The sequence below is a fragment of the Bufo bufo genome, chromosome 1 (assembly GCF_905171765.1).
Source record: "Bufo bufo chromosome 1, aBufBuf1.1, whole genome shotgun sequence".
In the NCBI taxonomy this organism is placed as follows: domain Eukaryota; kingdom Metazoa; phylum Chordata; class Amphibia; order Anura; family Bufonidae; genus Bufo; species Bufo bufo.
The window spans coordinates 83,045,009-83,065,130 of record NC_053389.1 but is presented as its reverse complement, the minus strand read 5'-3'; the positions used below and the strand labels follow the sequence as shown (position 1 = coordinate 83,065,130).

General features: G+C 43.2%; 1 protein-coding gene across 1 annotated transcript in view; it reads left to right on the top strand.

Moving 5' to 3' along the window:
• Positions 1 to 7,120: 7,120 nt before the first annotated feature.
• LOC120989821 (5-hydroxytryptamine receptor 3A-like) overlaps positions 7,121 to 20,122 on the top strand; it is a 50,793-nt gene continuing 37,791 nt past the window's right edge. The window contains exons 1-2 of the mRNA XM_040418206.1: positions 7,121 to 7,183; positions 8,199 to 8,308. Of these exons, the coding sequence (XP_040274140.1) occupies positions 7,121 to 7,183; positions 8,199 to 8,308 (173 nt within the window). The remainder of the gene's footprint in view (positions 7,184 to 8,198; positions 8,309 to 20,122) is intronic.

The window sequence follows — 20,122 nt, the reverse complement described above, 5'->3', positions numbered from 1 at the left end:
CTAATCTCTGACCATACAACTGCCCAGAAAGCAGCCATGCTACCAAAGTACCCCAGACAGAAAGAGAGACTAGACTTCTAAGAAGGTCTAGAACTCACAAGGCCATGCATTGGACTCAGATAGCAAGGTTTTGTGCTTGCTTATGTCAGAAAGACTTTGCTGATCTGGAAGGGAATATTGTTAAAACATCCTACCACACTTAGAGATTTATGAGCCACCAGCAGGGGCGGACTGACCATTCGGGCACTTAGCGTACTGCCAATATAGGCAGATACTCTGCTAAAGCACATTAGAAGATGGTCCGGACATTATCAGCATATTATCAGGTGTCGGTATACCGCATACTATCATATTATCCGGAGGAGACCGTCACCCATTAGCCATAAGTGCCGGAAGTACTGCCAACCTCGGCACCTATACTCGAATATGGAGTGGAATGCAGAGACGTACGTCATGTGGAATGCACAAACCGGAAGTAAGATATCAGGCAAGGAAGGGAGACCTCTAGTTGCGCAAATACAATAAACAGGAAGATGATACTGCCCTGAGTAAGTGGTGACATGTCTGTAACGTACAATCTGCCCTGCAGGATGGCAGTGTACAGTGTTCATGGCGTTTAAATCATCATAGGTGCAGATGTGGACAGGTGGCACTGTGATAGTTACTAGTGGCATAGATGTATTTTACACATGTAGCCTACCTGTGCTCCCACCTCCTGTCCCCCCCACTAGTGACCCTGCTCCCCCCTCCTCCTGTCAGCCCACTAGTGACCCTGCTCCCCCCTCCTCCTGTCAGCCCACTAGTGACCCTGCTCCCCCCTCCTCCTGTCAGCCCACTAGTGACCCTGCTCCCCCCACTAGTAACCGTGCTCCCCCCTCCTCCTGTAACCCCACTAGTGACCGTGCGCCCCCCTCCTCCTGTCACCCCACTAGTAACCCTGCTCCCCCCATTAGTAACCTTGCTCCCGCTCTAGTGACCCTGCTCCCCCCTGCTACTGTCCCCCCACTAGCAACCCTGCTCCCCCCTGCTACTGTCCCCCCACTAGCAACCCTGCTCCCCCCTGTACGGAGAGGAGCCTGTCTGGAGTGTGGTGAGGCCTAGCTATGTGTCTGTCCCTCTGTGTGTCTGTCTCTCCCTGTGTGTGTGTCTCTGTGTGTGTGTGTGTGTGTGTGTGTGTCTGTCCCTCTGTGTGTCTCTGTGTGTGTGTGTGTCCCTGTGTGTGTGTGTCTGTCCCTGTGTGTGTGTGTGTGTCTGTCCCTGTGTGTGTCCCTGTGTGTTATCTGTGTTGCTACATAGGACTGCAGGGGACATCTACTATGTTATCACTGTGTAAAGGGGCCCGCTGAGACTTTATCGCCCAAGGGCCCACATGAGCCTGGAGCCAGAGCGGCACGATAAGTGAGTGGGGGCTGTGTGTGGGTGTGGCTTGAGGGTCAGTGGGACACAGGGGCCCCATAATCTCCTAATGCCCGGGGGCCTCATGAGTTGTCAGTCCGCCCCTGGCCACCAGTATCTTAGTTCTTCGCCCTTTGGTCCAGAAGGACTTTACTGTATGCCTGTGGTTCTGCTGAGAGACTGCAAAGTATCTTTAGATAGAGAGTGTGATAAGCACCATTGCTGCTGCTGTCTATACGCTGCTTCTGAGAGAATATTGCACTGATAAAAATGTGGAACTGTGCCTTGCTGCTATTTGTACTACTACCCTATCATCAAGTAAATAAAAAGAAACTTTAATGCGAAAAACAGGCCTGATCATTGTGTACATCGTTTCACTGGTCCCACCTTGCACCCAGCAAAACATCTAACATCAAGGGCACCCAAATCTGCAGCAGACAGGAGCCCCAGTACCAGGGTGTGCCCAGAGGGAAATAAGGGTGCACCCTCCTGTCATTGCTCAGACTTAGAAAGCGCTAGAGTGGAGATTGCCACCATGAGCACTAGCATCACCACATCTACTACTTCCTTTCTTCACGTACTTTCCAGCAGTCCTCTGCACTCTGTGTTGATTCCTGGATGTGGTGATTGGAACAGGAGGAGATAGCTAAAATATGGCGGCTTATTGGTTCTTGGCATGTTTTGGTAAGTTTTTGTTGGAAGGGAATGCAGCAGTGCAAAACCATGGGTGGGGGGGGGGGGGTGGTATTATAGGGGCTCCATGTCAGGTAGATATGTAAGCATACAGCGAGGGGGCTACCTTTGGTTGTATACTAACATAGCATAAAATACTTCTAGGGTACTACAATATGATTTAAACTATTTTAAGGACACTTCTTGGTGTATGGCACAATGTAATGCAATTACATGTATCGAAACAATGGTATGAACAGGTCTATACATTAGATAAATATCAGTGGGACCTGCCAATATCAGGTGGACTGGCTGACCATCTAATGTGTATGGGGCCTCCCAACTGTCCCCTGCTGCCAGATATTGGGGCATCTGGATTTCCACAAGCCCTTTCCTTTTGTTCTTAGGGAGTTGGGCAGTGATTTTCTTCCCTCTCTCCTTTTGGTCAGGCATGCATGTATATGGGGGATCAGGAGAGATAAGTGTTGGCCAACCAAGTGCTCTGCTGACAGTAGAGATGAGAGAATTGATTCTAACAAATCGATTCACCTCATTAGGCAGACTTTTTCACAGGTGATGATGTGCCCACCTGCCATATGACAGACAGGGCCGGACATCCCATCTTATCCTGTCAATCTCCTGCCTTCACCACTGACAAAGCTCAAACTCATCTTTGGAAGCAACCTTTTGTTTCACTCCTCTGCAGCCAATTGCTGGCTGCAGAGGTGACCTGCTCCCCTTGCGTCTTGAAAAATGGTCAAGTGATGCAAGGGAAGCCATTTACCGCTGCGGCATCAAACAGAAAGTTTACAACCAGGATGTCAAGTGGAGCAGCCGAGCCTAGGGAGCGAAGGGGCCGGTAGCCAGTGCCAGGAAGCAGGTAAGTATGCTTTCCCTTAGTACCGTAGGTCTGCCCAGGAGGAGGGTTTACCAACATCCCCAAACTTGCACAATCCTTTGTGAAATTGTGCAATTTCATTAATCAGAAATGAACAGATATTTACAACTTCTTATTGTGACTTCTTATTTCAAGTAGAAAGCTGTAAATCTCTTGAGAGTTAGATTATAACAGAAACAACAGGAGCTCAAGCACAGATAGCATAATGGAAATGTAATATCTGCTTTGATATTAAGCTAAAATCTCAAAGGGAACTAGAAAGCAAGATGGAGCGAAGCCAGAGAATAACCAATATCTCATATTTAGGAGTGGACATAGTTTTTCTCCTTCATTTTAGTGAGAAGAAGAAGAAGAAGACTAAGAAACGGGTCATTTCTTAATAATGATCAGAGATCCATCAGATACTGTAGAAGTCGAGGCAGAACAGTAATACAAATTGAAGATGTATTCTTTATCAGCCTTGATTTTCAGACGCTTCTCTTCAATCAATGCAATAATGGGGCAAGGCTGGATTCAGTATAGCGTCTTCTACCTGCTTCTTCTAATAACTTCAGGTTCAGGTGAGTACATTATGGATGAATTGAACCCGTAAAGCCTTAGATCATGAGAATCCTCTTGTGACAATGTAACATACCATGTTTACATTTGTTGCATTATTTCAAGAAAATAGAAAAAATTCCCAAAAATAGGACACGGGGCAAGGTCCTCATACACCACAGCTTCACCAGCCGCCTATTAAACCAAAGTAGGTTAAACAGCTCCTTTATTCATAAATCTATCTGATATTCCATAAAAAAAAAAAAATCTGAAATACCTTACATATTCATTTCTCCCATGTTCAGGCTGCCACGTCTCCGTGCATTACAATCCACGTGCACCCAGTCGGCATTTCCATATAGAAACATCCACAAGAGCTGGAGCAGCAATATTGCAGACAGCTGAAGACCGATGTTTCAGGGTCACATCCCTTTTGTCAAGCAAATATGTAACGTATTACTGATTTAATTTTTTTTTCATGGAATATCAAATGGATTTCTGAATAAAGGAAATGTTTGATCTACTTTGGTCCATAGAAAATAGAAACTTCATTCTTTAGTACATTATTCCACAAGATTAAGAAAGTCAAATTTCAGTTATCATATCACCCATCAAAGAATATGCATTTTAGGAAAAGTTTGCTAATGACACATTCAGACTCACAGGTATGTAAAAAATAAGTGGAGGTCAATGAGCTTGAATTGATTCCCTTTACAGAGGTTCAGCCAAAGGGTTTTGCCATTGTAAGTACTGTTCTTCTCAATACTATATTAACTGTACTGCTCTATACATGTACTGTACTGCAGTCTATACTACATATACTGTACTGCTCTCTCCCTGTACTGCATTTACTGTACTGTTCTATACACATACTGTACTGCTCTCTGCCTGTGCTACATTTACTGTACTGCTTTATGCATGTAATGTACTGCAGTCTATACTACATATACTGTTCTGCTCTCTGCCTGTGCTACATTTACTGTACTGTTCTATACACATAGTATACTGCTCTCTATCTATGCTACATGTGCTGTACTGTTCTATACATGTACTGGGCTGCATTATAGATGTACTGTACTGCTCTCTATCTTTACTACCTGTAGTGTACTGCTCCATACTGTACATGTACTTTACTGCTCTCTATAGTACATATACTGTACTGCTCTCTACCTGTACTACATGTACTGTAATGCTTTCTATAGTGCATGTACTGTGCTGCTCTCAACCTGTACTACATGTACTGTACTGCTCTATAGATGTACTGTACTAGTCTCTACCTGTACCATATGTACCATACGGCTGTATACATGTTCTATATTGCTCTCTATAGTACATGTATTGTACTGCTCTCTACCTCTGCTACATATACTGTACTTCTCTCTATAGTACATGTACTGTACACCTTTATACATGTACTGTACTGCTCTCTTATTTTGTTACTTATAATTAGAACAATAAACCCGCTCTCTATGGTACATGTATTATACTGCTCTCTACCTGTACTACAATTACTGCCCTATATACTACATGAATCGTATTACTCTCTGTACAGTACTGTACTGCTCAATACTACATTAACTGTACTGCTCTCCACCTGTACTAAATGGGAACTGGCTCAGTTTGCTCTCTGTACTGTCTTGTCCAGTCTCCAGAGAGGTATTTCAGAGCAGCAGGTGGCTTAGCTACACTGAAATGGACAAGCTTGTCCTCCACCGATGTACAAAATATCACTTTTGTCAAAATGAACCATGCATGGATTGGTAAGGATTTTCAGACACCTCCAGCTGAGGCCGAAGAATAGATCTGCCCTTGCTGACTGTGGTTATTAATCACCGGCCCATTCCACCACTGCTACTGTCTGGCTGCCTACCATCATTTTCTGTACCATATGGCTGCTGCGACCGCACCATCACAGCTGCTACTTCCTTTTGCTAATCCCTTACTGCCACTTCCATTACTACTACAGCAACTTTTAACTTTAATTATTGCTACTTATTTTCTTGGTTCGGTCCCCATCTTATTTTGTATGGGGTGCTATGAATTATAGTTACGCCCCTGGTGGGGACATATAAATAATGGAAAATATATTAATTAGCAGCTTGCATTAGTGTTATAGTGTTATAAGCTATATTTTATAAAAGCGTGATAACCCATTTACCAAAAATGAATACCAGGCAGAAGCATGGGAGCAGCGCTGCGGTAACCAGGCAAGGCCACTACTCAGTGTAGGCGCAGCTGATCGGGGGGAGATGCCGGGAGTCACACTCCAGCCAGTCTGCTTTTGATGACCTAAATATCATCAGTAATTAGACCCGGGAAAATCCCTTCAATATATTTGCTTATTTTTCCTTACTCTACAGTTTTTCTTATTTTAAGTTGACATTTTGGGAATTCTCATTAAAATATTTCCCAGTTAAAAGGCTGTCAAGTTACCAATATATATTGTAAACTGTGCTCTTGTTCTAACATATTACTTGCTTGTGGTTTTTGGACAGGAGGCAAAGGAACCATGAGAAGTGCTGAATATTTAAATTTGACCCAGGTCCGTCTAGTGCACTCCCTGTTACAAGAATATGAAAAGGATCTGAGACCTGTAAGGAACTGGAAAAATAGCACCATGGTGTATATAGACCTAACTATATATTCTATTACTGCCGCGGTAAGTACAGATAGCTGGCTGTCCCCCAACTGGACTTTTCATTTAACCTTATACAGTAAATACCATAATGGAAAAAAATATGAGGTTAGTTTTTAACCAACATAAGACTAAGCAAGGGGTAGACTGGGAACTTATATTGGCCCTGCAAAACAATCTAAAAGCGATGTCATATTGTAGGCAAGTCTGAATTGGTCGCAGGTAGGACCAACACAAGTAGGCAGAGTCGGCAGACCATCTGTCGTAGCCACATTGGCAGTAGGTGGGGCCATTGCAACAATACAGTGGCATTCTCCTTTAAGGTAATAGGACAGAGCTCCTTGAATCTTGTATGCAGCACTGTAGGCAAATATGAAGCACCATTATTTTTAAATATAGTCCTTGGGATCGCCATAACATAGTGACATATTGAACCCCAGTCATATATGGGGCATCATTCTAACACATACAGCACTAGTAGATAGCACCTTATGTGAAGAGCCGTACTAGTGAAGCCACAAAATATATGGGCTTCAAGGTCTTCAGTGCCATGCAGTCCTGAGTTACTGAATAGTCTTTTTTTTTTTGGGGGGGGGGGGGGGAGGGGGGGAGTATTATTATGTGATAACCTGACCAGTCTTCCTGGATTCTTCCTTGTGGAGCCCAGTAAAAAAGAGAACATTACCCATGAGCTCCTCCTGGTGTTCCTTTAAAATCTGCATTCAAACCTCAATATTTATAGCCAGGGTGGAGGCCTTTTATTTCTTACTGTCGGAGAACCTCTTATGATTTATATAATATATGTAGGTATTTCTCATTAGACTGTGTTCACATTGATAGAGTAATGTGGCGATATTGACACTATGTAGTGGGGTCCCTTACGCTTGCATTTCCATCCATTTAAAACAGAACAATTGTATCCATCATAGATATTTAAGCCTCGACGCAAATATGAACAGATTTTTTTTCTATTCTTGGATGACATGTTTGCGCCTTTGCAGGATGAGAAGGAACAGCTGTTATCAACATGGTGCATATATAATCAGGTAAGAGAACCAAGACTTCACCAGCTTCATCCAACCTTACATTATAAGGGCATTCATCATATATCCGCAGAATTTGTGACATTTTTACATACATGGGAGTCCATGGTGGGGAAGAGAAGTATGGAGTGGTGACCGATCACTCATGCTTCCACTCCACCCAACTGTAGGCACAGAGACTGCCCAATACTCTAACCAAAGGACTTCATTCTAGCAATTGCTGGGGGGTTCCAGTGGTTGGTCCAACTCCATCCCCATCTAATAGTAGGACTCTGACCACAGTCAATAGTTGGATAGGTGACGGAGCTAAGCCTATCCTTTTGATTCACTTCAAGATAGAGGCTTTTGTGTATGCCATGTGCATACCTGTTATAATTGATGTGCCATTTGTGAGTTGTTTGTCATCTTGATTTATTCCACCCCTCAGATATGGCCTTCTCCTCACACTGCAGGGTCTCCATGTTTTCATTTCAGCTTGAGCCTGTCTTTTCTCTCCAGTAATTTCTCTATTCTCTGTCAACTTTTACAAGCAGGAGGTAGGGAGACCGGTGTGACTCTCCAGAACGACACTGGAAAGTCAGCAAACACAGATGGTATAGACAAGCGGTATGAGTCTGGAGTTTTATATAGCTGCAGCTAATCACTGTTTACCCTCAGCTACTATATATCTGCACCCATGGTCCTTTAGATAGGGGAGACTTTATATGTTCAGCAGAATTCAGAAATATACAGAGGAACATGGAAGTTGGGGAGGGGTGGGGCCTGTGAGGTGCCAGATGGTTATGTCGTTTTGTAGTTCACAGGAATTCAGCCACATGGCAGAGAGTGATCTCCTGTTTCCAGATTAGAGCAAGCTCTAGACTGCTGGTTAGACTTGAGGTCACATGACCAGATTCCCATAATGAAAAGGTTCAAAATATATGGATGCAACTGAGTTAGGGTGTAACAAATTAGAAAATTATAAGTACAATGAAATTAATAACATTAGTAATATAATTTAATCATATTTTCTCTTTAGTATTGGAAAGATGAATTTCTAACATGGGATCCACTGGAGTATGACAATATTTCTCAAATTTCTCTTCCCTCTCAGGAGGTATGGATCCCGGATGTGTATATCAATGAATTGTGAGTATAAACACTAACTCCTTGTGGATATTGAAAAAAAATGAAACAAATAAGTTTCCTGCTGTTGAAATGGAAAAAAGGGCTGCTACAAATAATGACACACATAGAATCTCTCTGCAAGAAAAAAAAAAAGAGACAAAAATCTGATTCGACCCACCTGAATTTGGTAAAAATTAAAGTTGCACCCCAATCTGAAATTTTAGGTGGTTTGATTTGGGCGAGTTTTAAATAAAATAAAAAATTAAAAATAAATAAATTAAATAAAGTGTAGAAATAAAATAATATGACTTATAGGAAACCTCAAGGTGTCATGTACAAATTTTCTGGCCAGTTCAGGTAGAATCAATTCAAGTCGCTAAACTGATTTGTCTGAATCAAACCCTAATAGAATTTTGAGTAATTCATTAATCTCTAATAGGCGGAATTTATCTATCCTCCCGATCCAGAAAAATGGCAAAAATGTTTTGCAAAAATGAGCGACTTTTTGCCCCTTTTGAGGCTGAGTTCACACTTCAATTATTTGATCAGTTATTTCCATCAGTTATTGTGAGCATTAACAAGACGTGGGTCAAAAGCACAGAACAGGAGAAAATCTTTCCATTACACCTGATCTCTGAGTAGGCTTCACTACTGGTTTTGGCTCACAATAACTGATGAAAATAACTGACTAAAAAACTGAAGTGTGAACTGCACCTAAGCTGTGCTCACCACTTTTATACAAAAGTGGGTGGAGCCACAGGCAGAAAGAGTGTGGTGTAGGTGACCTAACAAATTTTCAATTACGGTCATAAATTATACAAAGAATCTACCTCAGGTAGGAGCAAAATTCTACTTCCTAACACACAAACATTTTAAGTGGAATGGTCACAGTGTTGTGCGTGACCGTAGAAGAAGAGAGTTTTGATTAAATATAACATGACACAGACAAATCACATACAGAATAATAGAGAGTAAAAAGTAAATAAACATCACTAGCCTAAATACAATATGGGGTAGGGCTCCGGTCAGCCATGCTATAACACATGGCTGTTTACCACGTTATAACACATGATCAACACCCCAGGGTGTACAAGAGATAGGGCAAATCAATACTTACATCCTACCTAGGATGAAGTTCCAAGTGGAGTCCCAACTAATATATGTGTGTAACCAGAGTTATATTCCTCGTTCCCACCCCTAGTGTGCATCATGCATGTCCTGAGATAGGTCTCTGAGATCACTACTTAGGAATGTGATCTTATCAACAGAATGGAGGGGGGGATGGTGAATATGCCTAGCCCACTACATTACAAGGAATATCTTACACAGAATACTAAAAGTAATATAAAAGAGAGAGAAATAAAGGGAACAGTATTAAAGGGGACAGAACCAATCAGTATTTAAAAATACCCTTATAATACATTCCACCCCGGGTTCTTCAACTTTAATTCATTGTCAACAACCAATCTCAGGACCTATTCTACATAACATAATATAACCTCTAGTCATTTGACAGAAAACCACTTTGGAACCATTGTCTATCTACAAAAAAAAAACTGTGTGTTGGACTAACAAGAAGTATCTTTTACAGAAGTCTTCTTTACTTCTGATCATTTTCTTGGATCCTAAACCTACAAAGTCTTTGGTGCAAAGTCCATTCTCCATTTTTGGTGTTCGTAGCACAACACAGCAACACATATGTGGTTTCCAGCTCTTTACAAAGTTCAGTCTCTTACCCCTCCTTTCTGTGTGTTCATGTGGAGGGGATTGCCGGTGTAATCACAATCTTTAGTGCATGTTTCAGAGTGTCCTTTTAGTGGGTGTAAGACAGTCCGTTACCTTGCCTGTGGGAGGAGCATTAACATTGGTACCTCCTCCCCTCACTGGTCTGCAGGTCATTACATCAGACCTGCTGGTTGATCAGAAAGTCTTGGGCAGACCATTACCTTTGAGGTCCACCTCTGGACAGCCGAGGCAAGGCCTTGTTCAGCATGGCAGACCAGTGATTGAAGTTGTTTCTTGTTGGGTGGCCTAATGTCACCGAAAGCTGTGTCTTACCACAGCTGGTGTCATTGACACTGCTGAGGTTGCCAGTCCTGGCTCTGTTAAACAGCTGATACAACCTGCTCTTAGGAAAGAGGTACTTGAACAGTTCCACACAGTCTAAAATATGTAATTAACTTCAATTTAAAAAAATCAGTCCAGAGTTTGAATAACATTTACCAATGATACCATAGAGGTCCTCTGCAAAAGCAAAAAAAACTTTGCTAAACCCTAAACCTAATCGAATTATCTGTTATTAAGATTAGTATTACTCGATATGTAATAAAACTTCAAAACAAACATATATATAATTTTTACAAGTAATAGAGATCCTCATCCTCGTTCCTCACCATTCTTGAACACATTAGATAAACAATAGCAATTATGGATTAGATGCTAGCTCAAGTGTCTTCTAATGCAAGATAACACTACAATATTTATCATATCACATTGTGATGTAAAACAAAAAAACATACATTTGTTGTAATATGTCTAAACTTGCTCAATGTCATCTGCTAGTTTATTACCAACCCTGAAACTGGACGTAATTAATATCATTTTTTATTCATGAACCTTCTTAAGTAACTAGTGCTGCAATCTTGTATCATACCTAATGAGGTTTTGTGGCTTACTCTGCCCTTAATACTCTTTGGCATTTTGGTTTGCAGATGTACCTGATGTCGAAAAGAATAGACTCTTCATGAATGCATACACCAGAACACAAGACTTCTTTCATGGGGTGTCCTGTAATTAGAGGATGGACAAAAGGGCTGTCCTTTTGTCTGTGACAACCACCCTATACTCCTCCCTCCCCTCTATGTCATCTAAGTCCACCCCTTTCAGTTGGACAGTTCAATCCTCTCTCTTCTAGTCAGTCTACTCTTAACCAGTCATGAGGACAGATCTCTAGTGTTATCAGAACATTTAACATGTCACAGTGATCATATATTACAAACATACAAACAAACAAATCTGACAATACAGACATGAACACATGAAGGGCCCATAGGAAGCATTTCATTGAATTCAATAAAAAAAATTGTATAGCTCAATCAAAAATTTGGCACCAATAAATACCAAAAATCTCTCAAGAAAAATGTTTTCATTCCCAATCCGTATTATAAAAAAACTAATATTGTACTCCATACATTCACATTTTCATTTATACATTTCTTGCTGCAGCATATTGTATTCATATCCACTCAAAGATTATAACCACGCCCTTATACTTGAAGTACAGACTGCACACACAGTTCTGCTAAGCATCCATCAAATACTTCACAACTGCACACATATTCATTCAACACAACTGCAACTTAAAGCCACGCCCATTCATATTCCACGGAATCATTTATGAATCTCAGCTACACAGCTTTCCTAGGAAAAAGATACACACACCCAGAATTACTAATAATCTCTATTGCTGTTCGGCCATTACTTGCCAATGCCTTCTGGTCTTCAATCTGTAATCAATCAAAATCTTATAACAAGACAGCATTCTAGTTATAATAATAAAACAACTTTCTTAAAACCAAATCATTTTATATGACTGAATTGGTGGTGCGCTTATAAAATTTTATTTAAGGCTGGGTTCCCACATTACAATTAGCTGCTTGGGAAAGAAGAAAGAAAAATTATTAAATAATCTTCACTTTTCTGTGTCTTGTAAAAAGCTATTGCATATCACTGACTAAACACACCCTACATTTCAGCAATCTTAGACTCTATTTGTCTTACTCTTCTGTCTGATACCTCATACCCCCTTCCCCTCCAATCCAAACCAGTCACTTCCTAAACAATCAAAACAATCAGCATTGCACAAAATCCAAAATCTCTTATCTAAGGAATGTTTGAGCCTAGCAAACTATGTCTCTTAACAAATGTTCTTAGTTGAGGCTGGGGGATGGGATCAGCCCACTGCACCAGTCAGTCCCCCTTTCCTGACTATTATCTCTCAAGAATTCTACTTCAGGGAAAGTAGGAAAAAAAGAGCTATACAATCAGACTAGAAGGTGGATGGGCCATAAAATACCACCATCTATGGGTCTATGTCCCTTAAACAAAAAACAATTCACAAATATCCACCATCTGTACATCTGTGCCATCTGAAACCAGAACAGAGATATACAGTATTTTTAACGCCTTCACTGTCTTTTTCTTAGTGCTAGCCATAGATCTATTGGCACACACTAGGTACGATGCTTATTCATTATTAACCGAAAAACAGTTCCTGATGTATCACACTTACTGTCCTTTAGTTCATATATTTGTTACAAACAAATCTAATCTATAATACTATGGTCAGGACTCACAAACAGCATTAGGGTGCCAAAGACATAAACCGTTCATTTCTGAACATTTAACACAAGTGCCCTTGTGATCATTGTAGACACTTGTGCGCTTTCCTCTTCCTAGTGTCATCAATTACACAGTACTGTTACAAACTCATCAGAAGCCCCCTCAACATTACAAGAGCTCTGATATCCACAATCTGCAAGCTCTCATTACACAAAGTCTTACAGATTTTCACTAGAATCTTTTCAGTTCTACAACTACCAAAAGAACCTTGCTAGATTCTACCGAGCCTACTGCAGCCCTACTCAGAGCTCATAACATATTTGCACAATATGTGCAACCACTAATAATGCGGTAGCAGATTATTAGAATCTCGTGAATGCCCAGGTTCCCATTTGGAGTGGCAGGTCCAAACCCCCCTCTATGTGAACACACTAGCAACAAAAAGCATATTCATAATTTAAATCCCACTTCTGACACCAACTGTAATGTGAATTCAAAAGATTTGAGAACGAATAAGCATATACAGGCCAACAGTGCCATTCGACCTCGACTGCGTGCAGCATGATGTAGGGCGTGCTGCGGGCTCTGCCCCCCCACCTCGGACCGCCCATCTCTCCTCTCTCCTCGCTCTCTCGCTCCAGCTGATCGATTCACGGCGTGGTGTGAGTGCAGGGCCGCCGGACTGACTGGAGCACTGACTGGAGGTCTAGGCGATGTGTAAGAGGAGCATGGGTCTTAATTGCCTTGTTCACCATGGGAAGGGGGGGGTTGGGGAGGGGGGGTTGTTTCACTGCTGCGGGACCCGATGTAGAATTAGGAAGGGAGCGGATGATATGGACCATCGTCCAATATAGGGTAAATGTCATGTATTTTGACATGGAATGTCCGCGGTCTGGTGGACAAACTTAAACGGAGAGTGGTCTATGATACCATCTCTAGACATCTACCTGCCATCGTGGGGTTGCTGGAGACCCATTTAACTGCTGAAAAAATGTATTATATGTGAAAATCCTGGACACAGTACGAGTACCACTCCCACTATTCGGCCTATTCCCACTATTCATAGAAATGTGGATTATGACCCATATGATCAATGGATTGATAAAGAGGGCAGATTTGTATTTTTATATGGCTGATGGATGGGACTGGTATGCGTGCTTGCGTTTGTATATATTCCCCCCCCCCCCCCCCTTTTCCTCTGAGGTGTTGAGAAAACTTGCAGAATAAATCTGTAAATGGGACTCGTGCCCCATATTAGTGCTGGGAGATCTCAATGCTGTTATAGATAATAAGGACAGGGTATCTGTGGTTAGGGGAGGGGGGAGCGCTAACGACCAGCCTACGACCCTTAGCAGGATCTGCCAGGAGTTGGGCCTTACGGATGTGTGGCAGTCTCTGTATTGAAAAAAAAGTGCCTTCTCCTGTTTTAGCAGATCTTGCAGGGTCATGTCTAGGATAGATTTATCCCTGGCGACCCCAGGATTTCTGGAACGGATACAAAAAATGAAGTATGAGCCACATGGTATATCCGACCATACTCCAATGTTGCTATCAGTGGTTGACTCTGCGCAAAAGGGCGGAAAACCTTTCAGGTTAAATCCACATTGGATCCATGTGGTTGGGGATCAAGAAAGGATTGGGGAGGATATTTTAGAATTTTGAGCATTAAACTACGGATCCACACATATACACTTTGTGTGGGATTCCCTGAAGGCTATGATAAGAGGGGTATACTGTAAGATGATAAAAAAAAAGGCGGAATATGCCAAGACTGAAAAGGAACTGGCAGAGAGTGTTGGGGCCTTGAAGGTAGATTCGGCTAGACAGAATGGGGAAAACGCCCGATTATTATTAATGGAGGCTAAGAGGGAATATCAGATCTTTCGATATGAAAAGGTGCAACATAAGGCCTTCTTTGCAGGACAGCGGGCCTTCTTTGAAAAAGGAAAACAGGTCGATTACTGGCATCCGTAGTCGCTAATCAAAAGACCCAAGCCTCGATAAAGCAAATTAAGCTACCTTCTGGCGCCTTAACTAATGATTACTTAAAGGGAACCTGTCACCAGTTTTATGGTGTCCTAACTAAGGGCAACATAAATAAGTGATTGATTCTCTTAGCACAATGCTGGGTCACTTTCTTTAATTGACCCAGTCAATCTGCCAACATCTTGTATTGAAAAGCTCCAGCTGATAATGATGAGTCATGAATATTTATGAGCTCCTGACTCTCCCCGCCCACCCGCTGCTGAATGACAGTTTGTTTCCATAGGAATCAGCAGCAGGTGGGCAGGGGAGTGGCTATAGCTCTGAATTAAATATACGCTGGACTCAATGACATCACGCTGGACTCCAATCAGCTTATTAGCATGCGGCATGAGGCATCTTTGTGTGTATATTATGAGGTAACCATCTGTCACACCAGTAAGTGAATACATCTAAGGTACTTTTTAGTAGTTAATGATTGTATATAATTAGTTAGATTATAATCAAATATCCACATGACAGGTTCCCTTTAAATATTAAATCTGCCTTCATAGAATATTTCACTAAACTATACCAGTCGGATCTCGGAGTGGAAGATGGAGCCTCGGTTCACTTTTTGGATAAAGTGGTACTCCCTCGCCTCTCCTATCAAGACCGTTCTAAATTAAATTCGCCAATTACTCTTGAAGAGTTGGAAGCCACGGTTGATAGTATAAAAAGCAATATGGCCCCGGGCCGAGACGGCTTGCCCTTTGAACTATATAAAGTACATCGTAAAACGTTATTGCCTCTCCTTCTTCAAACGCTTAATGAATCTTGGAGGAGCGGTTTACTTCCTCCCTCTTAGAGGGAGGCTTCCATCTCTCTAATTTTGAAGAAGGACAAAGATAAGACTGAAATTGGATCGTACCATCCAATTTCATTACTCAATACCGATTACAAGATACTAGCTAAATTGCTCGCTAATAGGCTGAGGGGGGTTATACACTGTCTGATCCATTCGGATCAGACGGGGTTTATCCCAAGACGAAATATACAATCAAATATCCGTAGAGCTTTTATTAATATATATGTTGGGGATGGGGAGGACCGCTCCATCCTGTCTCTGGATGCCGAGAAGGCCTTTGACAGGGTGGAGTGGCCCTTCCTATGGGAAACCCTGAACAGAATGAACCTGGGTGAACATTTTATTAAATGGATACAGTTGCTCTACTCTGGGTCCACTGCCAGTGTTAAGATAAATGGGATTGATTCAGAACAGTCCCCCCTACAGCGAGGCACCAGGCAGGGATGTCCCCTTTCACCTTTGATATTTGCCCTGGCTTTAGAGCCCCTCGCATGCAGAATTAGACAGTCTAAAGAGATTGTTGGCTTCGGCGGGAGAGTGTAATGACCGGCGTCACGCAAAGGGAGGGAAATGGGAAGGCCCTGTCAAAGGGAGAGGGAAAGGTGGTGACCCCTGACTCACCTTGCGGCTGGCACCTGACTGCCCTGACGTCCCTAGACGGGTTCCTCACCCGTACGCCGATCACGTGCCTAAACCCTGGCTTTCCCTAAGATGAGCCCTGTGTAGTGAACAGGGCGGTGGGATCACTAGTCCGCACCACTGACACTAAAGGAAAACACCAAGGAGAGGACAGACAATACAGACAAAACATATAATCCCAGGTGGGCGACAACAGCAGACCACCAAGGCCCACAGGGATCCGGAGGGTAACACTCTGGAACAACAACCAGGGAACACAGTTACACAGCTCCAGTGGGTCAGTATAGAAGTCCAGGCAGGAAGCTCTATATCTGGCAACCAGAGAATTGTGAGAGGGGAATATAAGGAGGTTGGGAGTGCTGGACAAGAAACAGCTGAGGAGAATGAGCTACTGATCCCTGAGTGAGCCAAAAAGGGTTGCAAGGCAAACCCAGAAAGCTACCATAAAGAAACAGCACTATGTTTCTACATAGAGCGCGCAGCCACCCGCTGCGACTTCCTGACCCCGGGTATAACGGAGTCAGGCGTGGCTCTTGACACCCTTGTGACAGTACCCCCCTCTCTACGAGGGGCCTCCGGACACTCAGGACTAGGTCTCTCAGGATGAGAGGCATGAAAAGCCCGAACTAACCTGTCGGCGTTTACCTCAGACGCTGGAACCCACATTCTTTCCTCGGGACCGTAACCCCTCCAATGCACCAGATATTGAAGAGAGCGGCGGACCCGACGAGAATCAATCATTTTGGATATTTGAAACTCTAGATTACCATCCACAACAACAGGAGGGGGTGGCAGCGGTGACGGTTCTAGAGGTGGAACATATTTCTTGAGTAACGACTTATGGAAGACGTTATGGATTTTAAAAGTCTGAGGTAGCTCCAGGCGAAAAGCCACGGGGTTAATGATGGCTACTATTTTGTAAGGGCCAATGAACCTAGGACCCAGTTTCCAAGAGGGAACATTTAATTTAATATTCCTAGTAGACAACCACACATAGTCATTCACTCCTAGGTCCGGACCTGGCGACCGTCTCTTATCAGCCATGCATTTATATTCACCTCTCATATTTTTCAAGTTAGCTTGCACCTTCTGCCATACCGATGAAAGAGATGATGAAAACCGTTCCTCTTCGGGAACCCCAGAAGACCCCCCCTCTTTGAAAGTACAGAATTGGGGATGAAAACCATATGCACTAAGAAATGGTGACTTGCCAGTAGATTCCTGACGGCGATTATTTATGTCAAACTCGGCTAACGGTAAATATGATGACCACACCTCTTGGTTTTCAGACACAAAACATCTTAGATATGTCTCAAGGTTTTGGTTGGTACACTCAGTCTGTCCATTCGACTGAGGATGGAAAGCTGAGGAAAAGGACCCCCAAACGGGAACAAAAAGCTTTCCAAAATTTAGAAATAAACTGGGTTCCCCGATCCGAAACAACATCGGAAGGGACCCTGTGAAGCTTCACGATTTCACTGATGAATACCTGAGCAAGAGTCTTAGCATTAGGTAGTGCGGGTAACGCAATGAAGTGTACCATTTTGCTAAACCTGTCCACTACTACCAAGATAACTGTTTTACCCGCAGACAAAGGTAAGTCAGTGATATAATCCATTGACAGATGTGTCCATGGTCTATTGGGAATGACAAGTGGCAATAAAGACCCTGCAGGACATGTATGAGAGACTTTCGCGCGCGCACAAGTAGAACAGGAAGACACAAAATCCATTACATCCTGACGCAACCTTGGCCACCAAAAACGACGAGACAATAGCTCCAAGGTTGCTTTACTACCCGGGTGCCCAGCAAGTGGCGAATTATGATGTTCCTTTAATAATTCGAGACGCAGGTTCAACGGTACAAACAATTTCTCTGAGGGGCAAGAGACCGGGGCGTCCCCCTGGGCCTCTAACACCTTCCCCTCCAGAACAGAGTGTACAGCAGAGACAACCACTACTCTTTGTAGAATGGGTACCGGATCACTCACATTACCCCCTCCAGGGAAACAACGCGATAATGCATCTGCCTTGGTATTTTTTGCCCCAGGACGATAGGTAATAACAAAGTTAAACCTGGTAAAAAATAGCGACCACCTAGCTTGTCTAGGGGTGAGACGCTTAGCTGATTCGAGGTACAGAAGGTTTTTGTGGTCCGTAATCACAGTAACGGGGTGGATTGCCCCCTCTAAAAAGTGACGCCATTCTTCAAACGCTAGTTTAATAGCTAATAGTTCCCTATTGCCAATATCATAGTTCTTTTCTGCTGCAGATAGTTTTTTAGAAAAGAAAGCACAAGGACGCCATTTGCCAGGAGACGGACCCTGAGACAGCACAGCCCCCACTCCCACCTCTGACGCATCGACTTCAACAATAAAAGGCTGGGAGACATCAGGTTGGATTAGTACAGGTGCCGAGGTAAACCTCTCTTTTAGAGAGGAAAAAGCAATTTTAGCGGCGACAGACCATTTATAAAAATCAGTCCCCTTCCTAGTCATGTCAGTAAGGGGTTTTACAATCACCGAGTAATTTTTAATGAATTTTCTATAGAAATTAGCGAAGCCCAAGAACCGTTGCAGTGCTTTGAGGTTCTCAGGAAGATCCCAATCTAAAATTGCCTGGACCTTCCTAGGATCCATACGGAAACCTGAAGCAGATAATAAATAACCTAGGAACTGTATTTCCTGAACGGCGAAGACACACTTTTCAATTTTAGCATATAATTTATTCTTCCGTAGGACCTGCAGTACCTGTCTGACATGCACCTCATGTGTTTTCAGATCAGACGAATAAATTAAAATATCATCTAGGTATATCACCACAAACCTGACGATAATATGACTAAAAATGTCATTAACGAAATGTTGGAAGACAGCAGGAGCATTGGTCAGACCGAAAGGCATGACTAGATTTTCATAATGCCCCTCAGGGGTGTTAAAAGCTGTCTTCCACTCATCCCCTTCCTTAATACGAATCAGATTGTAGGCCCCCCTAAGATCAAGTTTGGAGAACCACCTAGCTGTCACGGCCACGGTTTTGGCCGTGACTCCTTGGGAGCCGCATACTGTTGCCCGCGGTTTTGTGTTGTAGTTTCAACCGCAGCTTGAGGCATAATATAGTTGGCCTCAGGTGCGGTTGCCGCGGACAACAGCTATGTTTGCGGTTTCCTAGGAGTTGTGTGTATGTATGCACTTTTGTATGTCGGTGTGCACTCTCTGTTTTGTGTGGTGTACACTTACATCTTCTCCTCACTGTGGTTGCCCATGGCAACGTTTGGTTGCATGGTGTACATGTGGTGGCAGTGTCCCGGCCTTCGGGCTGACTCCCAGGACATGGTTGCCACCCATGTCGTTGCCTGCGGCAACAGCCACAGTGTGTTTCTGAGTTGGACACTTTCCCTTTTAATTTATGTTTCCCTTCCCTGGTGTTGGAAGGGTTAACCTCCTTCCTAGTGTGTGTGTGCACTGGGTGTGTCTGACTGTGGGTGTGGCTTTCTGGCCTATATAGCCTCGCTGTTAGCATGGCTCAGGGGGTTGTTTCAGCCATGCTTGCTGGAGCAGCCTCCTGTGTTATTATCTGCCTGTGAGAGCCACCCCCTGTGGTCATAAAGAAAATGTCACTTTATGTTTTATGTCATGTTGTGTGAGATGTCCATCTGATGTTCTGTTGGGTCCTTCCTTCGTTTGGTTTGTGCAGCTAATGGTTCTGGATTCTGTGTGTTCTCAGGGATCCAGTCAGCAAGGCTGTGGCAGGTTGGTTGAACTACTTAGTTCACCTGCCATTTCCGTTAGTCTGTTTTGGTTCCCCTTTTTCCCAACAGCTTGGCCAGTGAGACTCCTGCTCCTCCGTGCCTAGGAGGAGTAGGTCTTCTTACCCTGACTCCTAGCGCAGGGACCGGACGGAGGGTGAATTAGGGATCCGAGGTTCCTGCGCATGGGTCCTCCTACCTTTAAGGTCGGCCCATGCAGTTAGGAGTTAGGGTCAGGGTAGGGACGCTGTTAGGAGGTGACCTGCTCCCTATCCTGT